The sequence below is a fragment of the Myotis brandtii genome, unplaced genomic scaffold (assembly GCF_000412655.1).
Source record: "Myotis brandtii unplaced genomic scaffold, ASM41265v1 scaffold154, whole genome shotgun sequence".
Classification (NCBI taxonomy): Eukaryota; Metazoa; Chordata; class Mammalia; order Chiroptera; family Vespertilionidae; genus Myotis; species Myotis brandtii.
The window spans coordinates 1,290,565-1,318,482 of NW_005355584.1; the positions used below are offsets into that span (position 1 = coordinate 1,290,565).

Here is a 27,918-nt window from a genome sequence, read left to right on the forward strand (position 1 = left end):
TGATGTTTTAATCTCTCCCTCTCCCTTCCTCTCTCTGAAATCAATAAAAATCTATTTAAAACAACAACAACAAAAAACACACCACGAGTTCCTAACTTTGGGAGAGACATAAAATACCTTTGGAGATGAGGCTGTTTACAGGAAGAAATGAAATTGTCTTGCTCACTAGTGCAAGCGGACATGCTCTAATAGCCTGTCCGCTGTGCACAGTGAGCGCCAGCTAATCTTTCCAAGAACAAAAAAAAATGGTGTGTGAGGCTGCCCAACATAAGAATTATTTTTACATATCTCCATATTGCTGACTCCCTTGTAAGTTAATCTCATCTCACATGAATTTTTCACCAGCTTCACTCTGATGTTGATAAAGGAGATGGTTCCATCAAATACATCTTGTCAGGCGAAGGGGCAAGTTCCATTTTCATTATTGATGAGAACACGGGGGATATTCATGCCACCAAGAGGCTGGATCGCGAGGAGCAGGCCTACTACACGCTCCGAGCCCAAGCGCTGGACAGGCTCACCAACAAGCCCGTGGAGCCGGAGTCTGAGTTCGTCATCAAGATTCAGGACATCAATGATAATGAGCCCAAATTCTTGGATGGCCCATACACCGCCGGGATCCCCGAAATGTCTCCTGTGGGTAAGTAAACAATGCACTTGTTTTGCAGGGTCTGATTTTAGGGGCTTTGGCTTTAAAATTAAATCATCATATGTCCTGGGAAAAAAATTGCGTTTGCATAACATAACAATTAGGGTGAGGGGAGTGTTGGAGATGTGTTAGTAACCAGGACCTGAATACTTATTATTCAACATGTTAGTTTATTTTATGACAAATTAGCAAGTTTTTCCTTTTACACAGCTACCCTCAGTATTCTCAGGAAATTGCTTAGTTTTTACATTCACTTTCAATTTAAAAGTAATAATTAAAATGATGCTTAAGAAGTTAAAAAGGAAAATCTTTGCAGACACAGCAGTGGGACGATCTTTTATTTTTCTCTCTCCTGATAGTAGGATAATGAACTATTGTAAGCATCTCTGTGTGGTCACGGTATTAGGTAGGTTGTCAGTGGCTAGTCAGACTGTCATTTAGATCTGTTGGTCTCTTCTGTAGAGTATTCTTGAATTACAAAGGTCCATCCACATGCCACCAGTAATCTTTTTCTAATTTCTCCAGAAACTTAAGTGCATGGAATTTTATATTGAATTTATAATAATGGGAAAGTGATCCTCAGTTTGAGATATATAAAAGAATGATGAAGGTTGTTTTGTTCCAAGACCCTTTGACATTGCCCCATTTCTGCAAAAATAGAAAGTAAAGTACTTCCAGTATATACTTTATATCAAATAATATTAAACTCTATTTTAAAGTCAATGTATTCAGGTACCTTTGGAATAGTTTCAGCCAATATTTAGTTTAAATATGGATGACCTTACAAAACAATAAAACATTATGGGGTTGGAATGGAGATAGTAGCTTTATATGTTTATTTCCTATTATTTTTATTATCAAAAGAGGATGCTTATTTAAAATAATAATTGAACTTGTATTTTAACACGGGAAAATTTTACCCTGTGTGATTTTACTTTCAATAAAGGTCATTCCATTCATCCAGGATTCAATAAACGCATTTACTATGCTGGGAAGTGCAATTTCAAAGATGTGTACTGTGTGTGCCCTTTAGGAGAAATCAGAATTCAGTGACCCGAGATTTCTGTTCTTATCAGATGGGAGAGGGAAATTTATTTGGGGCACATGGCTCTTGATTCCAAAGAAATCCAAATTGAGGATGAGCCAGAGGAATCAATGCTTGTGGGCAGGAAAAATCCGAACCACAGTGGTGGTATTATCACTCCAGTAGCTTCCGTGTACAGATTGCTTTGACCAAAGAAGCTTTTCCACACTTTCCCTGTAGAGCTTGCCTCTTCAGAGTGCTTCATGCTGTTGTTGTTTAACCACAATAACAAAAACAACAGTGACGACAGCAGCAACAAGATTTTGGAGGTTTTAGAGAAAAAGAAGGCACCTTATCCTCCTCAGGATAGTAATGTTTAGCAAAACAGGAATTTCGAGGAGTGTTAGAGCAATTCAGTTCAACCCCATCATTCCCGTGGGCATGGTGGGTGCTCTTCATTGGCTTGCTAAGGTTTTCCTCTCCCACCTGGAACAGAAGGGGAACTTTGTTTCAGAGGCTAACAGATGCCCTGTGGCTTTGGTTTCAGTGGTGCCACTCTGGTGCCAAACAGCATGATTTTTTGCACACCTTAAGTTATTTTAGTTTTTTTGGTTGATTCCAACAAGTTCAGAACTTCTTAGAAAATGATTTTCTAATGCCTTCAGGATTTAATTGACACTAATTGTGATCATTGGGTTAATATCAACATTTGAAATAAGAATAAGGAAGTTCTATGTAAAATAGGCTATATGGATTTTTAGTCATAGTTTATCAGAGTATTTTATTCTAACTAAGTAGCTATGATAACCATTAAGTAGTATGGTGTATATATATAACACAAGCTTTCAGTGTTTAATATTGAGGGCTATTTTTTTTTTCATTACATGGTGACTAATTGTAAGATTTAAAATACTTGCTAGCCCTTAGGATTGTTTATTCGTTGCCAGAAGAGCATAAAAAAAAGCATGGAAAATTTAAAGTTATTTGAGAATATGTCTGTGTATACAGTAATAAACACTTTAGAAGAATATATATAGTACACAACCAAATTTCCTGAAGTATACTTTTCATCATTTTGTTTGTTTAAAGTTGTTTTCTTTTCTAATGAAGTAGAAAATCAATACCAATATCATCAGAATGAATAGTTCTGTAAGATGGTGCATTATAGAGAAAATAGCATCAATGTCATTGAGTCTAACATTTTAAAATAAAATTTAATTCTTAAAAACGGTTTTCAAATATACATTTTTTACTATTTGGTCTTAGCAGGCATTCACAGAGGACAGTTACCCAAGATCATAAAAGAAAAAAGAAAGCAAGCAAAACAAATCATCAGCATAAAAAAAGGACAGCACCATCTATTTTACTTCATAATTTCAACCTAATTTTAAAGAAAATGGAATTGCTAAAGGCAATCATAGTGTGAAGAAAAGAATAGATTTATTACAAAATGGACATTAATGACTTATTTAAGGCATTTAGAAAGGGGGATCTATGTATAAGTACATCTAAAAGAAATGTTAGATGAAAAATGCCATATTTTCAAGAAATTATTAGAGCCAAACTTGAACTTAGAAAAACACATTAAAAAGATGATCTGTTCCATCCCCATCAGATAGAGCATAATTGATAAAATAACATGTGCTTAATGTAGAAACTAAGAAAACATACCTAATGTTTTTAAGATTACATTCCAAATGGAAATAAAAAGAAATAAACAGAGCACACTAAATGCTTTCCCTAGGGAATAGGTAGATATGTGATAAAATGAAGAAGCAATATGACATCTGTCTTATGAATTGTAGAAAAACAACTAATAAAACAGTTATTAAAATTGTCATGTTTTTCCTCCTTTGGGGGTTTGGTTGAAATGTTCATTTCATGCTTTTGCTTTAAATCAATTAGTAGAAACAAATAAAAAAATAAATAAAACTATTACTAAAGAGATAGAAGAGCCAACTAATACCCGGTTAAATATTAATCCAATATTCTTTTATAGTGGAATTTATTGGAGTGACATAGAACCACACAGGTTTCAAGTGTACAACTCAGCAAAACATCATCTGCACACTGCATACTATATCGCCCAGAGCAAAGTCTGTTTCCACCCTCATTCTCCCGCCTTTGTCCACCTCCTCCTAACCACCCTCCTTACCCTCTGGCTATCACCACACTGTTGTCTGTGTCCATGTGTTATAGAATATATATGTGGTTTTTTTCTGCTAAATTCTTTCACCTTCTTTCATCCAGTCCCCAGCCTCCCTCTTCTCTGACAGCTGTCAGTCTGTTCAATGTGCCCATCCATGCTTCTGTTTCTATTTTGTTTGTTGGTTTATTTTGTTCATTAGATTCCATATGTGAGGGAGATCACATGGTATTTGTCTTTCCCTGACTGGCATATTTCAATGGACCTGGAGATTAAAATGATAGTGAGATAATCCAATATTCTTTATTCAATTAATGGAGTTTCTGTTTCTGTCTGGGCTTGCTCAGCTGCAGCAGTGAGATCCCCTTCATGATTTCAGTGTTCAGATGCTCTTGTTTGTCAGGCTGCCTCCTGGACAGTGATTGAGACTTAGAGAGATTGCTGCTGCTAAAAACTTGTTACCTGGCCCTGATGGATGAGATGCCAAAAATTTGAGTCCCATCCAATTCTGAGTATATCCCAGTCTAATAGGCATCATCAATCTTATATTTTTGCCAACCTATTTTCATGCCCCTTAAATATTTCTGAGGGCTTAATGAGTATTTATCATACTTCTATCAAATTTTAATGTGCCTTGAAACAAGAAAAATGCAAAATTAAAAACAAATCTAGTGCAGAATCATCAGACTTTTGTGAGTGTTTACATTTTGTGGCATCGGAAGTTTTTAATTCATTGGTTTTTGGGTTGGCATGTAGGGACCTCAGTGGTACAAGTGACAGCAACCGATGCTGATGATCCTACATATGGCAACAGCGCCCGCGTGGTCTACAGTATTCTGCAAGGACAGCCCTATTTCTCGGTGGAACCCAAGACAGGTAAAACTTGAAATGCAACACTCCTCAGAAAGTCCACATGTCTACCTTGGCATAGAATTAATATTAGTGATTTTTACGCCATATAGTTGGCACTGATACCATTTTATGGTGCTTTTTTCAATATGTATATTATGGTAATAAGTAGCATATTATTTATAAAGTCAATAGCACCTATTAAGAACATTTAAAAATATTTGTCAGTATTCCTAATTATAAGATATATTATATTAAAACTATTTCCACTACTATCTCCTGACTGTATAAGAAAATCTTGATTATTTACATATAATTTTATTTTTTGTTTCTATTCTTTTTAAAAAAAATACATTTTCTATTGGTTTTAGAGAGGAAGGGAGAGGGAGGGAGAGACAGAAACATCAATGATGAGAGAGAATCATCAATCAGCTGCCTCCTGCACGTCCCACACTGGGGATCGAGCTTGCAGCCCAGCCATGTGCCCTGACTGGGAATTGAACCGTCGCTCAACCACTGAGCCATGCAGGCTGGGCTCTATTCTTTAATTAATTCACAGAGGAATTATACACAGTGAAATTTAATTCTCAAGAAGAAATCTGCCTGCTATGCAGTCAAATCAGTGGTAGGTTCAGTTTATCCTTCAGAGGCCAGATTTCTTAGGGAAATTAGTTTAAACATCACAGATAGGATGAATTCTGCCGGTCGCTCAGCCACTGAGCCATGCAGGCTGGGCTCTATTCTTTAATTAATTCACAGAGGAATTATACACAGTGAAATTTAATTCTCAAGAAGAAATCTGCCTGCTATGCAGTCAAATCAGTGGTAGGTTCAGTTTATCCTTCAGAGGCCAGATTTCTTAGGGAAATTAGTTTAAACATCACAGATAGGATGAATTCTGCTAAATCAAAGACTAACTTAAATGACTAATTTTTAATATTAAGAGCCAAAAAAAATATGAGTTACAGGATTGCCTAGATAGAATATGTGGCTGTTTGGCTAGATGCTGTGTTTTGCTTTTAAGCTGATACAGTTTACATCAAGTAAGAGTATAATTTGGAGCACTATATCAGTTATAAAATAATATTTTATCAATTCTTCTTTTCTGGCTCAGTGTGGAGGGAAGAGTGGGTGGGTGTGAAGATGGTTGATGTGTGCCATGGATTCTCTTCATCTCTGTGAAAATCTAAAAGTTCCTTATGTTTTAAGAATTTTGCCTTTATCACAGAGAATTCTTCAAATAGCCATGCTTATGATTATGAATATTTGATAGTACCTATGATTCTAAATGAATTTTTAATTCCACTTATCCTGTTTTCCATATTTTAAAAAAATGACAATTTTAATTCATTCTCAAATCACTGCGGGGGATAAAAATTTTAAATGTCTTTTGAGAATGGCAGTTGTAATCATGCATGAACAGAGATGTGAATTTAATCCTAGCCTGTCATTCATTAGAATTTTTGGAGACTGCATTGTATATTTGGTGGTGGAGTTTTAACACCACTTGCAAAGTCTAGTAGAGAAGAAATAGTTGTGATTAAGCAAGTACTAAAGGAGAAGCAATTGAAAGTATTCTATTCATGATATGAAGCCTGTGAATGTAGAAAGCATATTTGTGGTTGATTTCAGGATAGACCTGAGAACTTAAATTCAAACACCCACCCATTCTCTTCTCTATCTACTCTTTATAGCCTGGAAAGACATTGACAAGTTTCTGACATTTTGCTAACAAATTATATACTCTTGTATTATATAAGCGCTCTAAAAATAGCATGTACTTATTCCAAGGGTTAAATATTTTGCTTCTCTTAATGGTAGGCTTTTGATTTTAACTCTGTTGTAAGCTAACAGGTTTTTCATAAGCCCTGTGTAGATAAGGTCTCCCTGGTTGATTAACTGGGCAGTAATCTATTGCATGGGATCATATTATTAGTACTTCAAACTTAAGTTTAATTTCAGAATCTAAGGGCTTCTGTATGACCAGAGATGAAGAGAGTTTGACTTTATTTTGTTCAGAGTTTTTAAAGCTCTATTCTTTGGGACTTCTCATCTGTAGTCATTAGTGCAGAGCTCTTCTGGGAATTTTTACCCTCTTTGTTAATTCATAAGGTGGAGAATGCACTTTTTACCCCCCAAATGTATTTTTCTGACAAAAATGGACAATTTTTAGTACTTAAGGGCATGAAGACCTATAAATTAATTTAAGTTAGGCTTCCTTACTTGGTATTGGTATTATTCTCTGTGAGAAATAACATTATTTCTTCATCTCTAAATTTAAGAGTTTTTGAGAAGAAAGTAACATTTCTGACAGAAAAAAAACCCATGCTGAATATATGCTTACTCAAGATTATGTAAAAAAAAAAAAATTAAAGAAAAGGACCAGGAAATCACTATTAGGTACATTTCTAAGTTTTTAACTTCCAATTTCTTTTTTAAAAAGAAAAAAATATTAAGTTTATTATTAACAAGGATCATATTAATAATCACTATTAATCACTATTACTATTTATGGATCACATATCAATAACTGAGCATTGCTGAAACCTCTAGCTCATGGTTCATCGTAGCACCACTTACAGGCCCAATGACCGAAGGGAACTGTACTTTCTACCTTAATTTCTCCATTCATAAAACAGCAATGAGAGTACCTGCAAAAACTGATGTTGATAATTGACTGCAACAAGCAAATAGAACACACTGGAAACAAGATAACGTCATAGTAAACTAAGAGATTCCTGTCACCTATCTTCACAGTGTCCCCCAATTTACTGAGAGACTGAGGTTATTTCAGAGTATTCACCTATTCTGTAAACCTGCAAGCAAACAGACCCCCGTTTTGGTCTCTTTCACATATGGCAGGATTGGCTACTTAGTATGCAGTCCAAAATGAAAGTGCAGGTGTCTTGTTCTAAAATTAGTAGGATTTCAGGATGTCGTCAGCAGAGCAAGAAACCCAGCCTGGGACCAGTGTGACTGCACAGGTCACAAGACCACGGAGCTGGCCCTGGGCAGTGGATTGAGTGTTAAATACCACTTGTCATGTCGGAGTTCTTTTGTAGACATAGAGGTGTGACTACTTGGTACCTGTGTTATGCTGGGTGGGGCAAAAGTAGTTTACAGTTGTTCATATGGAAAATAATACAGTAATTAGTAAGTGATAATACAAGAATAAACTCCGTGTTTGGTGTACTCACTGCTGAAAACCTACTTTTGCCCCACCTTGTATATTACATGTGTATTTGTTACCTCATAATTTTATGTAAGTAATATTGCCATAGCAGAACCCCCCTCCCACTGCCCTTACACGTGATCCATTCTGTCGCATGGCTCATGGTGTGGAGGGGCCTCACGTGTGTCAGGGCTGCCAACCTCCCCTCGCAGCTTACGCAAGTCTCTTCCTCAGACTCTTTATTTGATGCCAGCTCTGGAATTCTTTGATGTTCCAGAAGCTTTCATCTTTACTATTGGCTCTTCTCTATCTTCTTATGGTTCTATTATATGCTTCACCAAGAGGTAGACAGACCCAATAATATAAGGCACAGACAGAAAATTTAGAAATAAATATAAATTATTAGGAGGAGATTCACCTTGCATGCCTAATGTATATTGCACCTGGACAGCATGAATATCTTCAGCCACATATTCCCTGGGTTATGTGATAGTACAGACTCCTGAGACTAATCCAAAGCATGACTGAGCAGAATGCAGGCGCCAACATTGTTTGATTCCCTACCCTGGGGTGGTACATGCATAAATGCTTCAGAAGATTCCATGGTAACAGAACATGCAAAAACAAACCCCATGACTGGTAGAACATTAGAGAATCATCTAAAATTTTATTTCCAACCAAACACCGTGCTGTTGCTGAACAGTAACAGTGATAAATGTATGTTTCATATGCACAGTACTTTTTTGTGAACATGGATTATAAATACATGAAAAGTTCTGGGTTACTGGGTCAGATGCAAAATTATTCAGAAAGCCCAAAATCTGATCCAGTCTCTTTTCTAGAGAACTGCAGGACATAGTCTTCTCATTAGAGTAGCTGAAAAGTATTGATTATTGAAATTAAATAGTATTGTCTTGCATAAACCCTCACAGAACTGTAGGGATCCGACTAGCAGGATTGGCCTTTACCACTTCAGAGCTATAGTGTTAAGGACTTGCCGTGTGCATGTGTGTCTATAAAATACATAGCAAAACGCAAGTCAAATCCAGCATCTGAGACTTCTTTTCCAAATGTCGACAGTTTACACATAAAAGCGAAGAACTAGCAAAAGTCATAGAACTATAAATCTATCATTTTTTGAGTGTCCCTATTTAAATTCAATTCTCTCCCAATTATTTTATTCTTGTCAAAAATATGTTTAATATTTGAGGTATTGAGAAATTACCTTTGCCATCTGCATTACTTTGCAAACTTATGTCATGATTTTTGCTTTGGGAAAGTGTTATTTATAGGATCGCTTATAAAGAGACAATTAGAGGTGTGAAAAATAAGTGAGTGACTTTGACTACTGGACTTCTCTCCTAATAATTCTATATTTTCTTTAAAAATAAATGTCTCTAAGTCAGTCTCTGAGGGAATGAGGCTGTAGTGTTTCCTTTGCTGACATGTTGAGATGCTGTGAACCTCTCTCTATCACAATAATTGTGCAACAGTGTCCAACACAGTTAGTACATTAGAATAAGTGATCGCTAACAACAACAACAATAACAAAAACTGGCCTAATTAAAGTATAATTTAAATGTTTAACATATAGATGTTATTGTTGGTGTGTGTGTCTGTGTGTTTGTATTTGACAGCTAGTGCTCAGATCTAAGCAAAAATGTGGTTACTTAAGATAGTTTGACTGTTATCTAACTTGGAATCTTAGGAACCCATAATTCATTGCTTAAGTCATTCTTAAATATTGAAAGGCTTTTCTCAGCTGTTTCCCATCCCAAGAACAGTTGTTGAACTATAGAATATTGTGAAGTATAGGGCCAGACTAGTATAGTATTACCTAGGCCAGTGGTCGGCAAACTCATTAGTAAACAGAGCCAAATATCAACAGTACGACGATTGAAATTTCTTTTGAGAGCCAAATTTTTTAAACTTAAACTATATAGGTAGGTACATTGTTATTAACTTAATTAGGGTACTCCTAAGGCTTAGGAAGAGCCACACTCAAGGGGCCAAAGAGCCGCATGTGGCTCGCGAGCCGCAGTTTGCCGACCATGGACCTAGGCTTATAAGTGATACTTAGAGCTAAAATGTAAGACATGCAGACAACTGAAGAAACAGCCTTTAAACAATTTAAAATTAAATACAAACATTTGGAGGATATTAAACCATTTTTATGATGAACATGAGGTAAAAAGGATATTTATCCAAATTTGTATATAATTGTTTTCTTCCTAAAGACCCATCTCTATTATAAAACCCAGTTTCTCTCATGAAAAGTCCATGACACAAGACTTCCTCTGCCTGAGGAGTCAGAGAGGATTTAAATTCTGACTTGTTCCTAAAAGTTAGAATATTTAATATATTTTAACAAAATATATTAGACATTTTTTTCAAAGTAAGTCAATCAACAAAAGTGTCCTAGGTGCATAGGTCAGACATTGTCTTTGTTGGAGAAAATGAAAGTGCAAGAAATGATTAAGTAGGATTCTGGATTCCTTATATCTAATTAATAAAGATCTCATATTGATAGTTTCAAGGTCTCTATAGACGAATATTAAATAAATACATTTTCATTAATATTAACTAGATGTACATATACTAAGTATATTAGGCATATATGCCATTTTATATATTTACATAATACATAGTTAAACTAAATTCTACCTCATAATTAGATATTACTGCCTAATATGCTTACATAATAATTAAATCATATAGTTATTAATATAAAATAACTTATTCACTACAGTAATGATTATTGAGTCAAATTTCCCAATCAAGCAACATGAAATTCTGAAATCAATTCATCATCCATCTAAATTATTGAGGGATATCAATACTAAATGCAATTGATTAAAAATAACAACAAAACATGCCAATATTTTTAGTGCTGTTGATGCCATTAGCATAGTCATCTTATTTTTGGTAATTTTCCTCAGACCTATAGATATAATATCACCCAGCATCAAAGCCACAGTTTGAAATGGTGTTTCATTTATTAAACATGAACAACTCTCAGTGTTTTCTTTGTAGAATGTTTCCATTATTTTTATGAAAAATGGATAGTAGAGATCATAGTTGAAGGTGTCATGGTGATTTCATATCACCTGGAATTAAGTTGTTGGAGAGTGTGAAAGATAAGAAAAGGATGGGTTTATTGTCATATACTTGTACAGGTGACTTCCCATTATTCTAGATACGGATTTAATTTTGTTTCTTTATAACTTGATATTTCCTGAACCACATTTCTAAAAACTTGAAGATAATCCTCTCTGGTCCAATATTGAAAAGCCCTACTCATCCACATTACAGCATTTTCTCAGTTTTGTAATATTGTATGTAACTATCATATCCCTTTGGTCTTTAATGTGCATTAAAATTATTAAAAAATAAATAAAACAACAAAAGGCAACATCTCAAGAGGGCCTTATGACCTATGTCAGTGTGCTTCACTCATATGAATTCAGTGAATCGTGATGCCTTTTACTGGGATTTGAAATTTTACAGGAGTCATCAAGACCGCCCTTCCAAACATGGATAGAGAGGCTAAAGACCAGTATTTGCTTGTTATTCAGGCAAAGGATATGGTTGGTCAAAACGGAGGACTCTCAGGAACCACATCCGTCACTGTGACCCTCACTGATGTCAACGATAACCCACCTCGCTTTCCTCGAAGTAAGCAAGCTATTTTGTTAAATGGCGCCAGGTGTGCGCACTTTCCTTGCCCATCTATAAAAATGTCTTTATAAATATATTTTTTCCAAATTCTTCTCAAACAAATAATTTGCTGTTACTATACTCTTCCACAATTTTGTTTTATCAGGGGCATGATTTTAATTCAAAAATATAGAATAAGGAGGATATTGGAAATAAATAAAAGCAATCATATATTTCTATTATTTCTCTCTAAAATACATGGTTCTTCTTCATTCACATTATCTGAATATTATACTTTATTTTCTTTGTTTACATATTAACCTTTAAAAAATAAATACATTTTTTATTGATTTCAGAGAGGAAGGGAGAGGGAAAGAGAGATAGGAACATCAGTGATGAGAGAGAATCATTGATCGCTGCCTCCTATACACCCCCCACTGAGGATCCAGCCTGCAGTCCTGGTGTGTACCCTGACTTGGGATTGAACCATGACTTCCTGGTCATACACTCAACCACTGAGCCACGCTGGCCAGGTGTATTAACCACTTTATTCTAAGACATTTTTAAACATTCTGTAATTTACATGATCATTGCAATGAGTAATATAAAATAATGCTTTATATTATTAGAAAGACAAAGTAGGAGATTCCTGAGCTCTTTCATTTCTTATTCCCCTCCTTTTTTTTAACCACTTCATGCACATTGAACAATCCTTTCTAGTTCTACCACATCTTTCTTGGGCGAACACTCAGTGTTCCAAAAAGAAATCAGTCTAAAGAACCAGAAAACCACAGGCCCTCAATTTTGTTTCTTTGAGCAAAATGGCTTTTGACTTAACCAAAAAAAAAAGATTAAAAAAATTCTGTATGTAGAGATGTTCTGATTATAAAAAAGCATTTTATCTTGCTCTCTTTCAGTTTCCTTTTCCCCCTCTTTTGTTAAGTGTATGTGGTGCTTCTTTAGAATGTTCAAGGATGTAAGGAAATTTTACAGACTACAATGTCTCTAAAATGCTTGTTTGATAGAAATGGGGAATTAAGCTCCCTTACACAAAGACCTTAGGAGCGAATAATGGCAAGCAAAGAGGCTTTCTCTGCAGATATGAATGCCACTATGTTTTCTTTCAAATACTGCTTCTTTCGATATTTCATTTTCATTTTATATATTTTTAATATTTATATTATACAGCCAACATTTTAATACATCCTGGCCAAAAAAAAAAAAAAACAACCAAACAACAACCATAACATTTATATCCTAAGTTTTTCTTTTTAAAAAATGAACCTATCCTTAAACCTATCCCCTTGATGGCTTATAAAGTGGGAGGTGAGGATTGTAGGATTAAAAATATACAAACAATAATGTAATTATATTGGGCTCAGAATAAATTTAAGTGTTTCTCTTTAAGCCTACAGAGGTAAAAAGTGATGCTTAGAATTTTTGTGGTTTCAGTCCTCAAGATTTGATAAGATACAGCACAGATTTTCTAGCTCATTGGATCTTCTCCTAGTTATAAAAGTGAAGGAAGCCAAGGTTGTGTCATTAGATTTTTCAGTTTTTGCTGGGATTTTTCTCTATCATTTGGTTACTATCCTAACCTTAAAATTTTTGGATTTTATTAAGGAAAATTCTGGATATATGTAAAGAGTCACTCAAAAATGATAAGCATATATTGTAATCATTTCTTTAAAAATCAGTAACTTATTCACAAAATTTAGAAAATTGCAAACAGCAACAGCTCTCAGCCTAAAATGTGTTTCCTATAGATACATTCTTTCTTTACATAGTCCTCTCAGAGAGAAACCTTCTGTATAAGAAAGTGAATATGCACCACATTTGGCAACCTGAAGGAAATGGATTAGTGGGGAGGGAGCGGGAAACAGTAGGTGATCAGCGCAAACAGTGAAGGAGCATCTGTTCTGAGGACTTTCATAGCTTTGGAGGGTTGGTACACACATTTCATCTGTTCCCCTAACTTTTTAATTTCTCGTTTTTTTGAGTTGAGGGATATTGAAGAAGAATTTTTGTAAGAGAATTTTTTTTAAGACAAATTCTCTTTTCTTTTTTGATTCTCTTTCCTCCTGTTCCTATGATACTGCCTCTGCTCTGGTATCATTGTACCCCCGTCAGTCCTGCATACAACCCACAGAATTACTTCTCATCCTTGGTAAATTTATGAGCTAAAACAAGACTAATACTGTTTTTCATAAACTTTCTTGTCCAGTTTTCTGAAACTTTGTTAGTAAAAGAAGTTATCATGTAAATTCCAACATTAAGTAATCAGAACTGTTGAGTCTTGTATTTGCCAATATGAAGCCTAAGCTATACTATTTTTATTTTTAAATACTTATATTAGTTATAGCTGAGTTGTTTACATTCAATGATTGTATATGAATTAACTGTATAATTATTTTAAATGTATTTTGGTATTTAAAGTAGCATAGTTTCTACCACTAGAAATACAGGAATGGAGATTCTTTTCTTGTCTCTTCTCAGGCCATATGTTTCTGCTGACACATACTCATTATTATCTAATCATCCTCCTGAAATATCTTGAGACTAAATGTAACTAGTCTCATATTGCCTAGTGTCTTCATTACTAAAAAAGAACACACAAATTAAGCAAAGATGATGCACAATAGCCAACTAGTTACTTGTTTCCCCTCTGTTAGCTTGGTGTAAGGTCTGGCTCATTTTTGTTTGACTTTTCGCAGGATCTTACCAATATAATGTCCCTGAGTCATTGCCAGTGGCCTCTGTTGTGGCCAGGATTAAAGCTGCTGATGCAGATATAGGGGCTAATGCTGAAATGGAATACAAAATTGTGGATGGTGATGGATTGGGGATTTTCAAGATTTCTGTTGACAAAGATACACAGGAAGGAATCATTACCATACAGAAGGTAACATTTTATTTATTTGTATTTTCTATATGGCAGCTTCACAGAGATTACTGAGAAGCCATGTCTACTTTGAAGGAAAAATGTATTAGACAAACTGAATGGCCACATGGAACCATCATTGTGTGTATGTGTGTGTGTGTGTGTGTGTGTGTGTGTTGTTGTTGTTTTAATTTTAGGAAGAGAGGATGTGAATTTATTTGTAGGTATCATAATCTTGGGGCCTACTGATGACATGTGTAATCATACTCCATCAATTCTATTCTCTGAGTGAACTGCGCCCTATCCATAGCTCTATGACAATAGGCACACTGGCCAGTGTTTTACTCATTTTAAGTGACCTATTTGGAGAGATGACTGTGCCTCTTCATTGATTATTTCAGTAATGAAACCTTAATATTAACTGAAAGCCTTTGCAAGCAAACCAGATAAGCACTCCACATATTGAAAATAATATAGATAAACTTGGAAACAGAAAGCAAAACGTTGCCCTAACCGCTTTGGCTCAGTGGATAGAGCGTCAGCCTGCGGACTCAAGGGTCCCAGGTTCAATTCCGGTCAAGGGCATGTACCTTGGTTGCGGGCACATACCCACTGGGGAGTGTGCAGGAGGCAGCTGATCGATGTTTCTCTCTCATCGATGTTTCTAACTCTCTATCCCTCTCTTTTCCTCTCTGTAAAAAATCAATAAAACATATTTTAAAAAAAGCAAAATGTTGAAAGCTTGCTACATTATCAATTTTTTAATTTGTATTAATTGAAATGCTTGAAAAATTTATTCAAACAGAGCAAGGTAAGTTGTGAAGCCCATAATGCCTTCCATCTGAGTGCAAAGCAAATCATTATCATCCAAACTGAAGGCTGTCTGTGGGTGTTTTTTAAGTAGCTCCTGACACTGATTAGATATGGGGAAAATGAGCTGCTTAATCCCTCAGCTCTGTTTAGACATGATCTTTAATAAATGTTAAATTTTAAAAAAGTGTCAAAAGGAATTATTACTTATCTCAAATATTGGAAACACTAAAAATTGAAATATAAAAGAAAATCCCCACTCTGAAGAGGCTGGGATTTTATGTCAGTCTGACAGTCCAGGTGTAAAGCTCTGTAATTAACTCTTCTAGATAATTAACACATATCAAAAAAGAAAGTTATATTTCAGTTGTTATAGGAAAACATATGTTTGATTTTGGGCCAATGGGCAAAACATTTCTGTAGTTATTTCCAGTGGACAGCTGCTGTTGTAGCTCAGCTGGTGAAAGTCTATGTAAAAAGTTAAAATAAATAGGATTGGCCAACTGTTGGTAAAATATTTTGTTTTGTTGTCTAAAATAAAAGGAATGCAGCAAGGTACACTGCTGCTCAAAGATTTCAAAGATTCAAACTCAATTTACTTGTATTCAAGAATGTTTAACTATTTTTGTGACATGGCATTATAGATGCATCTAGTTTTTAGGTGAGAAACTATTAATCCAATCTCATTTTCAGGAATTATTTTATCAATTTGTTCAAAATGTAATTAATATTTTATATGTAGCTAGTAGACTTCATACTGTCATAAGGTCTTTTATTAATCTGATGCTTGTTCTCTTTACAAACCTTAAATAGGGCTTATACTTTAATTCAGTGGTTCTCAACCTTGGCTGCACATTAGAATCACCTGGGAATCTTTTTAAAATCCTGACTTCTGGGCCTCATCCTCCGGAAATTCTGTTTCTTTGTTACTAATGTTGTGGCCACACCCCATAACAAAGAAACAGAATTTCCGGAGGATGAGGCCCAGAAATCAGGATTTTAAAAAGATTCCCAGGTGATTCTAATGTGCAGCCAAGGTTGAGAACCACTGCTTTAATTTATCACGTAAGCATCCAAAAACTGTTGGATCCCTTGAATTATTTAAACTGGTATTTGCCAAGTATATATCCCACTGTTCCCCAGTTCCATTTGAAGAGCCAGAGTAGGCACTAAGCCTCTTTTCATTCCTAGAAGCAAGATGAATTTTCTAGCTCTTTGAACACTCCACCTCCTGTGAGAGTCTCCTATGCTCTGCCCCCGTGCCCTCTTTCACTCACTTTTTTAAAAAAAAATATATTTTATTGATTTTTTTACAGAGAGGAAGGGAGAGGGATAGAGAGTTAGAAACATCGATGGGAGAGAAACATCGATCAGCTGCCTCTTGCACACCTCCTACTGGGGATGTGCCTGCAACCAAGGTACATGCCCTTGGCCGGAATCGAACCCGGGACCCCTCAGTCTGCAGGCCGACGCTCTATCCACTGTGCCAAACTGGTTAGGGCTCACTCACTTTTAAATCTGGAAAAGTGTTCCTGTTGTTCTTTCTTTAAACCAAATAGGTAAACTGGGGAAGTAAAATTGTCTGTACGAACTATTTTTCCTGTTCAAGGAAGAGTGCATTTTGTGTGTGTGTTTCCCTTCAATGATGGACACTTGGTCTAATACAAATGCAATGAAGTTGTCTCAATTCCACAGACACTGTGGCTTTTGCATAGACTTAGCTGTGGCCACGAGGATGTGGGTAAATAACCAAGGCTGTGTAAGAGTGTCCAGGAGAGCTCACATCCCATCTGCCAGTCAACTGGTCAGTCCCACCTAGTCTCAATTTGAACATGGCCTGAGGAAGGAGTTGAACAGTGGATGGATAACAGTGTTCCCCATGTAGACGGGGAAAGGGAGATTTTCCAAAGAGGTGCCACCTGTGCAGATTCACCATGTGCGACGACTTGTGAAGTTCAGAGTTAGAACTGTGAGAACTAGTAAAATGGGGAAGGGATATTGGCATCAGACAAGGTGATGTACGTGGAGAGGCTCCTTCCCACCTTTATTTCTCCTTCCCAAGGTTACAGTTAGTGAATAGGAACTAACTGTATAATAAATTGCAAATAGGAATGGATTATAAGTTAATATTAAAAGGCATTTTAGGTACGCTATAATAAAATACACAACAGAATAGAAAATTGTATTTTCTAATTTCTCTTAATCCTTTATTATTGAAACTGTCTGTGATAATTCTAATTCATTTCAAGCATTTCAATTCCTTTCAAAGGACTATATTATAATATCAATATTTATTGAACATGTCATTTTTCTGGTTTTAGTCCAATAGCACACCTTTTTTCGTTATAATTACATGTAAAGTATTGGAGTCATTTCTAGATGCTTGTCTTGCCTTTTCTTGATCCATATAGCTATTGGCTGTGTTTTTTTCTGTTTTCTTCAGCATTATCCTAAGGTTGGTTATCACTGCTTCACTCCAAAACTATTATTTTACTAGCTCTGAGCTCACGACCTGCTTCTAGCCTCTCAATTCTTAAAAATCCGTGCTTAAAAAAATGTCTGTTCAAAACACAACACCATTTTATTTTTATCATCTTAACTAGTTTGAAAAGAATCTACCTTACGCCAAGGAAATAAAGGAGAGTCATAGAGCAAATTGAAAGGAAAGAGTAAAATGATCACTAGTGGGGCTACATAACAGGAATTCTAAAAGTATTTATTAAAGATCAATAGCTTCATGATAGCTCATGAGAAGAGTTATGTTTCTGCCCTTCGGTCCACCATAGGGTGTCAACCCACTAGGAGTTGTGGATGGAGTAGCCATCCCCCTTGTCTACATTTCTGAAATCCACCCTTTAAAAGCCCTGGAGTTCCACTGCCCATGTAGATAAAGCCATTTCTATTGGAATTGGGGTATTTTATATCTGTGAACCTTCCTTGATAATCATCCAAACTTATTCTTTCTCTGCAGTATAATAAAACCTGAGCCCATTGCTTTTTCATAAACAATGTACCGTCATGGTTAAAATGAGCTTTATTCCACTTTGAGAAAACTATTATATTTTGAAACACATACACACACATATGCCATTCTTGACATAGGGTGAACTTAGGAGCAGGGAGAGAAGAATATAAAAGCAGTCTTTTAGAAAGATATGATAGAAAAAGAAAAAGAAGTACAGAATTGTAAAATATTACCTTCGGTTATGTTATTGTTCCAATACTCTTATGCAGATAGTTTTTATTCATATGACTAAATATGCAGGATTTACAGGCTGAAAATTGGTATAGATGTTCTATTTTTCTGTAATTTAATTACTTTTTCTATACATTAAGAATAAACTTGATTATATAGTTTAAAGTGATGACAAAACTACAGTTTTAGAAAGTTAAAACAATGTACAAACTTTTTTATGGCCATTTATGAATGATTGGATTATAACCAGCAACATAAGGCTTCAAAATTCACCAAGTGTAAACATAAATATTATCCCATGTGCATGAAAACTGTCTTTCCACCTGGAATTCTTTTTACATTTCCATACCACAGTTTTGACTTTAGGAGCTTTGTGGTCTTTTATTTTTCCTTTCAGATAATGGCATTTCTTCCTCTATGGCACCTCCGTTTTCAATCTAAGACCTCAATTGGGGTTAAATATGGAATATGGAATATGGAATTTTGCTTCTATAAACTGCATTCCCATAGAGCAGGGGTCCTCAAACTACGGCCCGCGGGCCACATGCAAATACAAATATTGTATTTGTTCCCGTTTTGTTTTTTTACTTCAAAATAAGATATGTGCAGTGTGCATAGGAATTTGTTCATAGTTTTTTTTAAACTATAGTCCGGCCCTCCAACGGTCTGAGGGACAGTGAACTGGCCCCCTGTTTAAAAAGTTTGAGGACCCCTACCATAGAGTTACAGTGCAGTAAAAAAAGAGCATTTTCAAAATGCATTTTCTTAAAGCGTAAGTACACATGCATCTGGATCCGTGGATGGCTTTTATGGTGGCTCACATGTTTTTAAGCTTCTTTAGACCAACTGTGCTGTACTATCTTCATAATTTCTTTATATCCATACCCTAACAAAGGTTAAATGAAGTCAGAACCATCAAATAATAGAGCATTGTTGGGGAGGTATTGATAATACAGCTAGCCTCCATTCACTGTCGGGGAGGAAGAGTTAGATAGAATATGCAAGGTGCTGTAAACTTTCAACTCAGCCACACAGATTTCTGAGCTCTGGGGTTAACTATCTTGTTACTGAAATGTGTCCTTCCTCTATGACTTGCAGTAGTGAGGGACTAATTCCCAGAGTCAAGCATGTGTTTCAGTATTTCATAAAATGCTGCTGATGTGCAGTAGAGGGAAATCAAGCCAACAACATTTCCAATAGATTTTTCTTCTTCTCATTAACATGTTTCATTTATTAATCCTGCTGCTGTGGATGCACATTTCTCAAAATGGAGCAAAGATACTTCTATTTGATGGAAAAGGCATAAGTTTTGGTTTATTTTAGTTTTAAAGGTTGGATGTGATATGATTAATAGAGTAACTCTCATTTGGTGAACTTCTGAATTTCAGATTATATTTTCCAATATATTAAACTTATTGTTTCTGTGTGATATATAAGTAGATCCTAACATCATTTTAATAATTATGCACATATGTGCATGTATATATGCTGTCATCTATGTATTGATGTTTAAAACTTACTAGTGTTTGGATAGTAAAGATTAGATATAAATATAGGGTCGTAAAGCCCTGGCCAGGTAGCTCAGTTGCTATGAGCGTCATTTTGACACACCAAGATTGCAGGTTTGATCCCCAGTCAAGGTACATACAAGAATCAACCAATGAATGCATTGTTGGGTGGAGCAACAAATTGATGTTTATTTCTCTTTCTCCCCGCCCCCCATCTCCTTCTTCTCTCCCCACTTCTGTCTAAATCTACATATATAAAAGCCCAAGTGACCATTAAGACTGAACGACTGGATGACCGGCTGGTAGCTATGACATGCACTAACCTAGACCTTGCTTCTGGGACCCTGGCATCCCCAAATCCGGTTCACTTGCACCCAGGACCCAGACAGGAGGGAGGAGGGAGCCCAATTCCTCACGGAATCAGCCATTGGTTAGCTTGCTGCTGGGGCCAACCTCCTGCAGTCCCACCCCCAGGTGGCTGCCCTCCCCTCCCCCACGTCAGCCTGATCACCTGCCAGGCCAAGGGTCCCACCCATGCACAAATTCATACACTGGGCCTCTAGTTCAATCATAAAATTTAAAAACAATTTTAAAGTAAGAAATCACTCTTTGAAAAAGTTGATAGTAATGTAAATGTCAATATATAATTGACTTCATTAAAGAGACTAACCTGCTTGCTTAGGAATATTTCAGGTTTTTAAATTTTTTTATTTCGACAGTTTATTAGAGCAATGTTCTCAGAATGTGTGTTATGTCAAAGGCATTTTCTAGGGAATTGATCATGAATTTTATTTTATTATTTTTTTTTGCTTAGTACAAGTCACAGATAATATAGAATTTTTGTTGCTTATTTTTTCATGGTGTGTTGTTACATAAATTAGTTTCAATAGGTAGGATTCCTAGAAAGATGCATTTAAGAAAGATAAAAGATAATTTAGTGATTGTATAAGGAAAGTAGGAGAGATAATTTCAGGACAAAGTTAATGTTCCAGTATGGGTAACTAGATGAATAATTGTGTCGTTCCTTCATAATGGGAGTGTGGAAATGATGAATGTAGTTTGGAATGTTACATATGAGGTACCTGTGATACCAGGTAAATATGTCTAGGAGGTCAGGAATAAATGTTTGTAGCTCAAAGGAGAGGTCTAGATTACAAACTTGGGTTTGGAAGTTATAAGTATATGCATGACAATTAAAAATAAGACAGCAGTGAAGAGGAGGGGTGGGAGTGGAGTGGAGGAGGTCAATGGGGGAGAATAGGGGACATCAGTAATACTTTCAACAATAAAGATAAATTAAAGGAAGTAAAGAAACAATTGAAAACTTCCATAAGACAAGTATATAAAATGGGGAAAGAATGCATTAGACATTACTTTGTGAAACTGAAAAATTTAAGTTAGGGCAGAGAGATTTAGAGAAGGCTAATTGTGTAATTCTTCCATGATTAAGGCATTTTTACAGAGTTTAAAAATAACTGATCAACAAAGCAAATAAATAACAATTCACATTCAGATAAATAAGAAGAATTGAATATATTATCAATTATGGAGGGAATTGATGGATCCTGGAATATTTGTTAGATAGTGGAGATAGGATATAACCAGTAAAGAAATGATTGGAAGCATCAAGGACCTGGAGTTCATAGAAATTCCCATGTCTAGATCTGACCTCTCTCCCACAATATCATTTGGTCATTGATTTGATCAGCTGGGAGTATATTCAAAGCAACAGCATATGCTTTGATCCAAAAGACAGGTGGAATCTTGAGAGAAAAAGATGTTTTTACAGATAACAAACAGGCTTAGTTCTTTTGTACAAAATCAACATTAAAGACACTAAATAATTAGACATACTCACATGCATTTGTACATACACACATGCATGCACATGTGCATATACACATACACACATGCATCACACACATAAGAACAGAGTGAAGAATTTTTAGAATTTAACTTCATAAATTCTAGAAACATCAACAACAGCATTGACCCAAAGTGCAAGATCTAAAAGCAAGTCATTGAGATTAATGTCAGCATGTTTGTCTATAGCCCAAAGCCAAACTCTATGGATGGGAAAAAATGCAGTGCAATGATTTTGTTAAGCGAATTCAAATGATATTCAACTGAGGTTGTACTATTTTTTTAAAATATATTTTTATTGATTTCAGAGAGGAAGGGAGAGGGAGAGAGAGATAGAAACATCAATGATGAGAGAGAATCATTGATCAGCTGCCTCCTGCACACCCCATACCTGGGGATCGAGCCTGCAACCCGGGTATGTGCCCTTGACCGGAATTGAACCCGGGACCCTTCAGTCCGAAGGCCGATGCTCTATCCAGTGAGCCAAACCAGCGAGGGCTGAGGTTGTACTATTGAAAAAGATTTAAATGGCAGTAGGAGCTATTGATAACTATTTGTCACAGTTATCTTTTTTAATTCAAGAGATATATGTTATAAACTGACTTTGCCAAAGACATAGACCCTGTTGTCCTGGAGAAGATAGAAGAAAAAGACATAGTCTTTCCTTTTGATTTGCTCATAACAGCAGGAAGTAATGGCACTAACAGTGGTACAATAGTAACACAGCAAATATTTGAACAGTGATTACTCTGTGTAAGTCACTGTTACAGATGCTTTAAATTTATCAGTAATTTACTGCAACACTATGAGGATGGTGAGGTAGGCAGGTACCTAAAAGTGATAATGCTATACAATGTGAGGCCCCAATTGTTCGTAGAGACTAAAGAACTTGTTTTAGAGGAAGGGGATGTGTGGTGGATGGGCATGGCCTTGAATTCCCATAGTCTGTTTACCCCAGTACACATGCAGCTTTGGACTTTCACTGCAACGCTTTGCTATTTAGTTTTTGCATTAATGATATTTTTAAATGCACGTAAATGCTCAAACCTCCGAGGGAAGGTAGGGGAGGGTGGGGGTAAAGGGGAGAGATCAACCAAGAGACTTGTATGCATGCATATACGCATAATCAATGGATTCAGACAACAGAGGGTGAGGGTGAGGGTGAGGGCAGGACTGGGGGGGCAGTGGCAGGATAACCACACACTTAATCAATAAAAAATGATAAAAATAAATAAAAAAGCACAATTTTATTAGATGTTTGAATTTATTTTAATCAATAAAAAATGATAAAAATAAATTAAAAAAGCACAATTTTATTAGATGTTTGAATTTATTTAAAAAAAAAAGATGTGTGTGAAACCCCTCGTTGGTACTCAGCTCTTACTATCAAGTTTTATTATTAGGTGAGGGGGTTGCCAGAACACTCATAAAGATTTCATTAAGAAATGGAAGAAAAAGTTACATGAGAAAGAAGGACTTTAGGATTTAAACAACTAAACATTATAACTAAGGCAGGATTGACCACCTTTAAGAAACAAATAGTAAACAATTAGGCTCTGCAGGCCACACAGACGATGGCAATTAATTTAAAGAACCCAGTTTTGTATTTTGGGGAAGACTGTGCCAAACAAGCTCTTCTCTCTTCCACTGTCTCCAGCATAGATGGCACTTGACAAGTGACAGAGCAGCTTTTAGCATCTGAGGATGCTTTGTGGGGATTACCTATCTGGGTCTACGTGACTCACATCTGATTCTAAGTTCTTATTACTCCTACATTTTGATTACGGTTGTGGACAACAGCATGGAAGTGTTTAAGTTAAATTTCCAATTACATATAGTTTCCAATGATATGTAGATTCAAATATTGAATAGGACCTGTTTAGACATTACCTGTTTCCTTCGCTTTCCTCTTCCTTTGTCTTTCCTCAATTGTCATTTTAACAAATTTCCCCAAGTATAACCCTGCTCATTAAATCTTCAAAGTTATGAAGTGCATTGCTTATATAAAAATCAATAAGAAAGAGAAACAGGAGTTAATGTTTTATTGCATAAGATTTTTCTTCAATTAGTTTAACAATCCTATCCATCACACCACACCCCTCTTTGAAAAACTAGCTGTCTGGCTGATTCTGATTTGCTCTGAAGATCATTTTGTGCAGCAATTCCTTTGTCTGTAATTTTGATTCATAGCCCTTCATATGAATTCTTTTATTGCTCTATTTTCATAATAGCTTTTAGGCAGCCAATCCCCATGTAGGATGCTGTGTTTCTTGATGATTTAGTGGCATCCAGATGTCTGTACCTCATGTTGTTGCCTTTTAGACACATTTTTAAAAACTCAAGTTGCTTTAAAATAATTGCATTCATTTGTGCAGTAAACTTGAAATTATTCTGTCATAAGTCAGTCAAACTTCAACTGGAATACAGAAATACTTGACATCTCTTTTGGTAAGCCTGCATGACTATCTTAAAAGTTGTGGTGGTTTTCAGTTATTTTAAAAGGAGATGGTCAACAGGATTTTTGAAAAACACAAGCTGTTATACGTAGACAAAAATGTGTGAAAGTAAGATCTCTCTCATATAATTTGTCAGTTTTATAGGTAGTATAAGAACAAATGCAGTAGGCTAATAGCCAAGCTATTTGTGTTATGCTGAGAGTTTCTAAGGTATTTACTAGTAGGTAAATAAGAATGCTTTGTTTTATTCTTAGTAGTACCCAAATTAAATATTAGATTCCTTGTGTAGACCCAAGAAAACTTGAATGCCAAGGTCAGGTTTTCTGCAGTAGGATTTGCATCAAATTACCCGGTGCCTTTTAAATACATCTGCTTGTGTCTTATCCTGAATCTGCTAAATCAAATCTTGGAAGGGGAGGGAATATGTTAGAACGTTCCCCTGAGTGGTCTTGATTCTCACCTTTGGTTGAGAACCATTAGGCTAAAAGTACTTTCAGATAATAGACAAAAAAGTAGCCTTGTAAACATGTCATGGGATTCGTTAATAAGGTGTTGTTTAGGGCAGCGGTTGCCAACCGGTGGTCTGTGGACCACTGGTGGTCCATGAGGTCCGAAAGGTTGGCGACCGTTGGTTTAGGGTGCTACTATTTTTCTATGAAACCTCAGATAAGAATTGAGAATTTTCTCACAGTAATTCTATGAAGTTATCTGTGGTCAAGAAAAACAATATACCTGTTTCTTCCCCCACCTCCCATTCAGCCATCAGGATTCTCTGGGACAAAGGTATAGTTCAGTTTTAAGGCTCTCATGGCCTGGATGCCAGTGTTCCAGTTTTTTTCTAATTAAAGAAGAATTTATTGAGCCCCTTCTATGTACCATATTCATTATAGGCACTGAGAATGCTAGTAATGAGCAAAAACGTCTGGAGCTTACATTCTACTGGATGAGACATTAAGAAGATAAATATTTCAGCAAGTGCTTACTGGTCTAGGTATCATAAACTTATTTTGAGTATCAATTTACATATTTCTCTTGTGTATTAATCAGAGATGAGCCATGGAATCTCTTTAAGCATTGTTTATGTTCAAACACACACAATGTATAAATTTATATTTTATATATACCTGGCATATGTCATAGACATTGCATATTTATACACACATTGCATATTTATATACACATAGTGCGTGTGCATGTATATACAGATATATATATATATACCCTTTGTTGTATTTATATAACTGCATTGTTTATTTTAATCAGCGCCACATCCTTGTGGGGTGAGGTGTAATACCTGTGCACCTATATGTGTGCACACAGGCATACTCAGACAGGCTGAATTAGGCTTACATCTCAACATTACATTTTAGCCCATTTTTTTTTAGTGCTTTTGTTGTTGTTGTTAAATACTGACAAGTAAATTTTGCTTTATATTTGATAGTATTTCTTTCAATTTCTTTACTTTTTGAAATCTTTGTTTTACATCATTAAATGTAAAGAATATTTTGGGATAGTTTTCAGTGCAGAAATTGAGATTAAAAATCATGAGAAACCACGAGCCTCTATATCCCTTGAAGAAAGAGCAGCCTGTTATTGTTGTAAAAAGTCACCATATTGAGAGTAGAATCCTTTTTCTTCACACCTGGTGCCACCGCACTAATACATTTAATTCCCCTTACATGTTTTTCAGCTACCATCTGGTTTGACTAGGGTCACTATTTTTTTTTTTTTGAGGATTGTGTTGGCATGGTAATCCTCTTGAAAAGTTACAGAATCAAGATCCTGGAATATAACTGAGAGCCATCTAATATAAATAAAGAGAATGTGTGTGTGTGTATGCTGACGGTAAATGGCAGAGGGGGACTCTGGGTGCTTCCTTGAGAAGAATCCCTGTGTTGTCTGGCTGCCCAACCTCACCTGCCTCTTCGGCTGCTGTCTCTGTACCTGGAGCACCTGAACTGTCAAAATTATAACGAAGTCCCTGAAATCAATGAAAATGTCCTTTTCAATGAGAAATTCAGTTGAAAGTTACATTTCTCTTTCCTTTCAATGTGCTCCCCCTCATTCCGCGCCCCCACCCCCCCGGGATATTGCAGTTAAATGACATGGTTGAAGAAGGTTACATTGATGTCCCTATTGGAAAAGATTTTAAAATCTTATCTGTTGTCTTTCAAATAATACTCTAAAGTCCTGTATTTGTGCATGCAGTGTTTGGCAGCAGAGCGGAAAGAAGCGTTTAGAGTTTTCTGTGAGAGCCAGGACGCAGTAAGGATTCTGATTGGCATTATTATCTATTACTTTTGAATGCTGATGGTGCATTTTTTTGTGGCTGAGTCCTTCCCATGCTTATTGACATTCATAAATGAAAACGCTCTGCTTTACTGACTACTTAATTGGCAATTTAATTTTTCTAATAACTTCCTTGCAGGACCTGGATTTTGAAGCCAAAACAAGTTACACACTACGGATAGAAGCTGCAAACAAAGATGCCGACCCTCGCTTTCTGAGCTTGGGGCCGTTCAGTGATACGACGACTGTGAAGATAATTGTGGAAGATGTGGACGAGCCCCCCGTGTTTTCCTCCCCCTTGTACCCTATGGAAGTGTCGGAAGCTACCCAAGTTGGGAATATCATTGGTACCGTCGCAGCTCATGACCCAGATTCATCTAACAGCCCTGTGAGGTAACAGCTCCTTGCTGTCTTTTTCTACAATTTCACAACAATGCACTTTATTCACAGTTCACATGTCTATGCTTTTGGTTCATAGCAAATAAAAACCAATTTTGACTATGTATTGAGCCATAACAGCAGACGCGAAACAGAATCAGAACAATCCAACATTTTGCTAATTCAAAATGTGCCACCTGATCTTCCAAAGCCATTATCACGTAGCAGTATTCTGAGGCATCCGTTATTATCCACAAGCTATAGCTGATGAGCCCCTTCATCCAATTATCCTCAGCTCTTTCAAAGCAAACTGTATTCAAAGGTGTAGTGATGCATGTCCTAGTTATAGGATACATGCATATATTAGAATACTAATTTATAGATAATTGAAACCAGGGATGGGTATTTTTAAATTATTTCTCCATATTGGTCTATTTGGATAGTATATATTCATTTCTATTATTATTTTCACTTATAAACAATAATATAATACCTAATATATATATAAGGACTATTTTTAAATGTCCTTTCAGTCATCCTGTACAGAGAGGAGAAACATTATTATAACCAATTAACCTCTTTGGTCTAACAATTTACTCTTCAAGCATTTCAAAATGTCACAATATTCTATTTCACACTTTTTGCCTATAATTTACAATCCGAAGTCTACATGTATGTTTTTGTGTATGCATGTGTTTGTGTGTGTGCACATATGATAAATTATGTCTTAAGTGAATATTATATTACACATCTTAACTTGGGATCATAAGTAAGACTTTTCAGTGTGACAGTTTGGATTTGATTATACAGTCTGCAAAGTATAAAAATCAATGAATGTTTTATATTCAGATATGTTCAGCTTATAAGCACAGCCTTTTAGATTTAACCCATATGTGAGAATTCTAAGTGCTTTTGAGTTAAATTCTGAGCTAAGCCTGGACATTGACTACCAAGTGTGATGAAAAATATCTGTAATTTAGGCACTGATTCTTAAGAAAAGCTCATAATGTGTATCTCCCTTAAACTATAAGCATATCTAT

At 35.8% G+C, this 27,918-nt stretch overlaps 1 protein-coding gene across 5 annotated transcripts in view; it reads left to right on the top strand.

The window, feature by feature from the left end:
- The window catches only part of CDH7 (cadherin 7, type 2), a 122,124-nt gene that overhangs the window by 54,474 nt on the left and 39,732 nt on the right, over positions 1 to 27,918 (top strand). For 4 of the 5 annotated variants that reach the window (XM_005861552.2, XM_005861551.2, XM_005861550.2 and 1 more), the window contains 5 exons: positions 346 to 640; positions 4,576 to 4,695; positions 11,348 to 11,515; positions 14,212 to 14,399; positions 26,640 to 26,893. In XM_005861552.2, coding sequence (XP_005861614.1) covers positions 346 to 640; positions 4,576 to 4,695; positions 11,348 to 11,515; positions 14,212 to 14,399; positions 26,640 to 26,893 — 1,025 coding nt within the window. The remainder of the gene's footprint in view (positions 1 to 345; positions 641 to 4,575; positions 4,696 to 11,347; positions 11,516 to 14,211; positions 14,400 to 26,639; positions 26,894 to 27,918) is intronic. The other variant, XM_005861553.2, reaches the window with a different exon arrangement.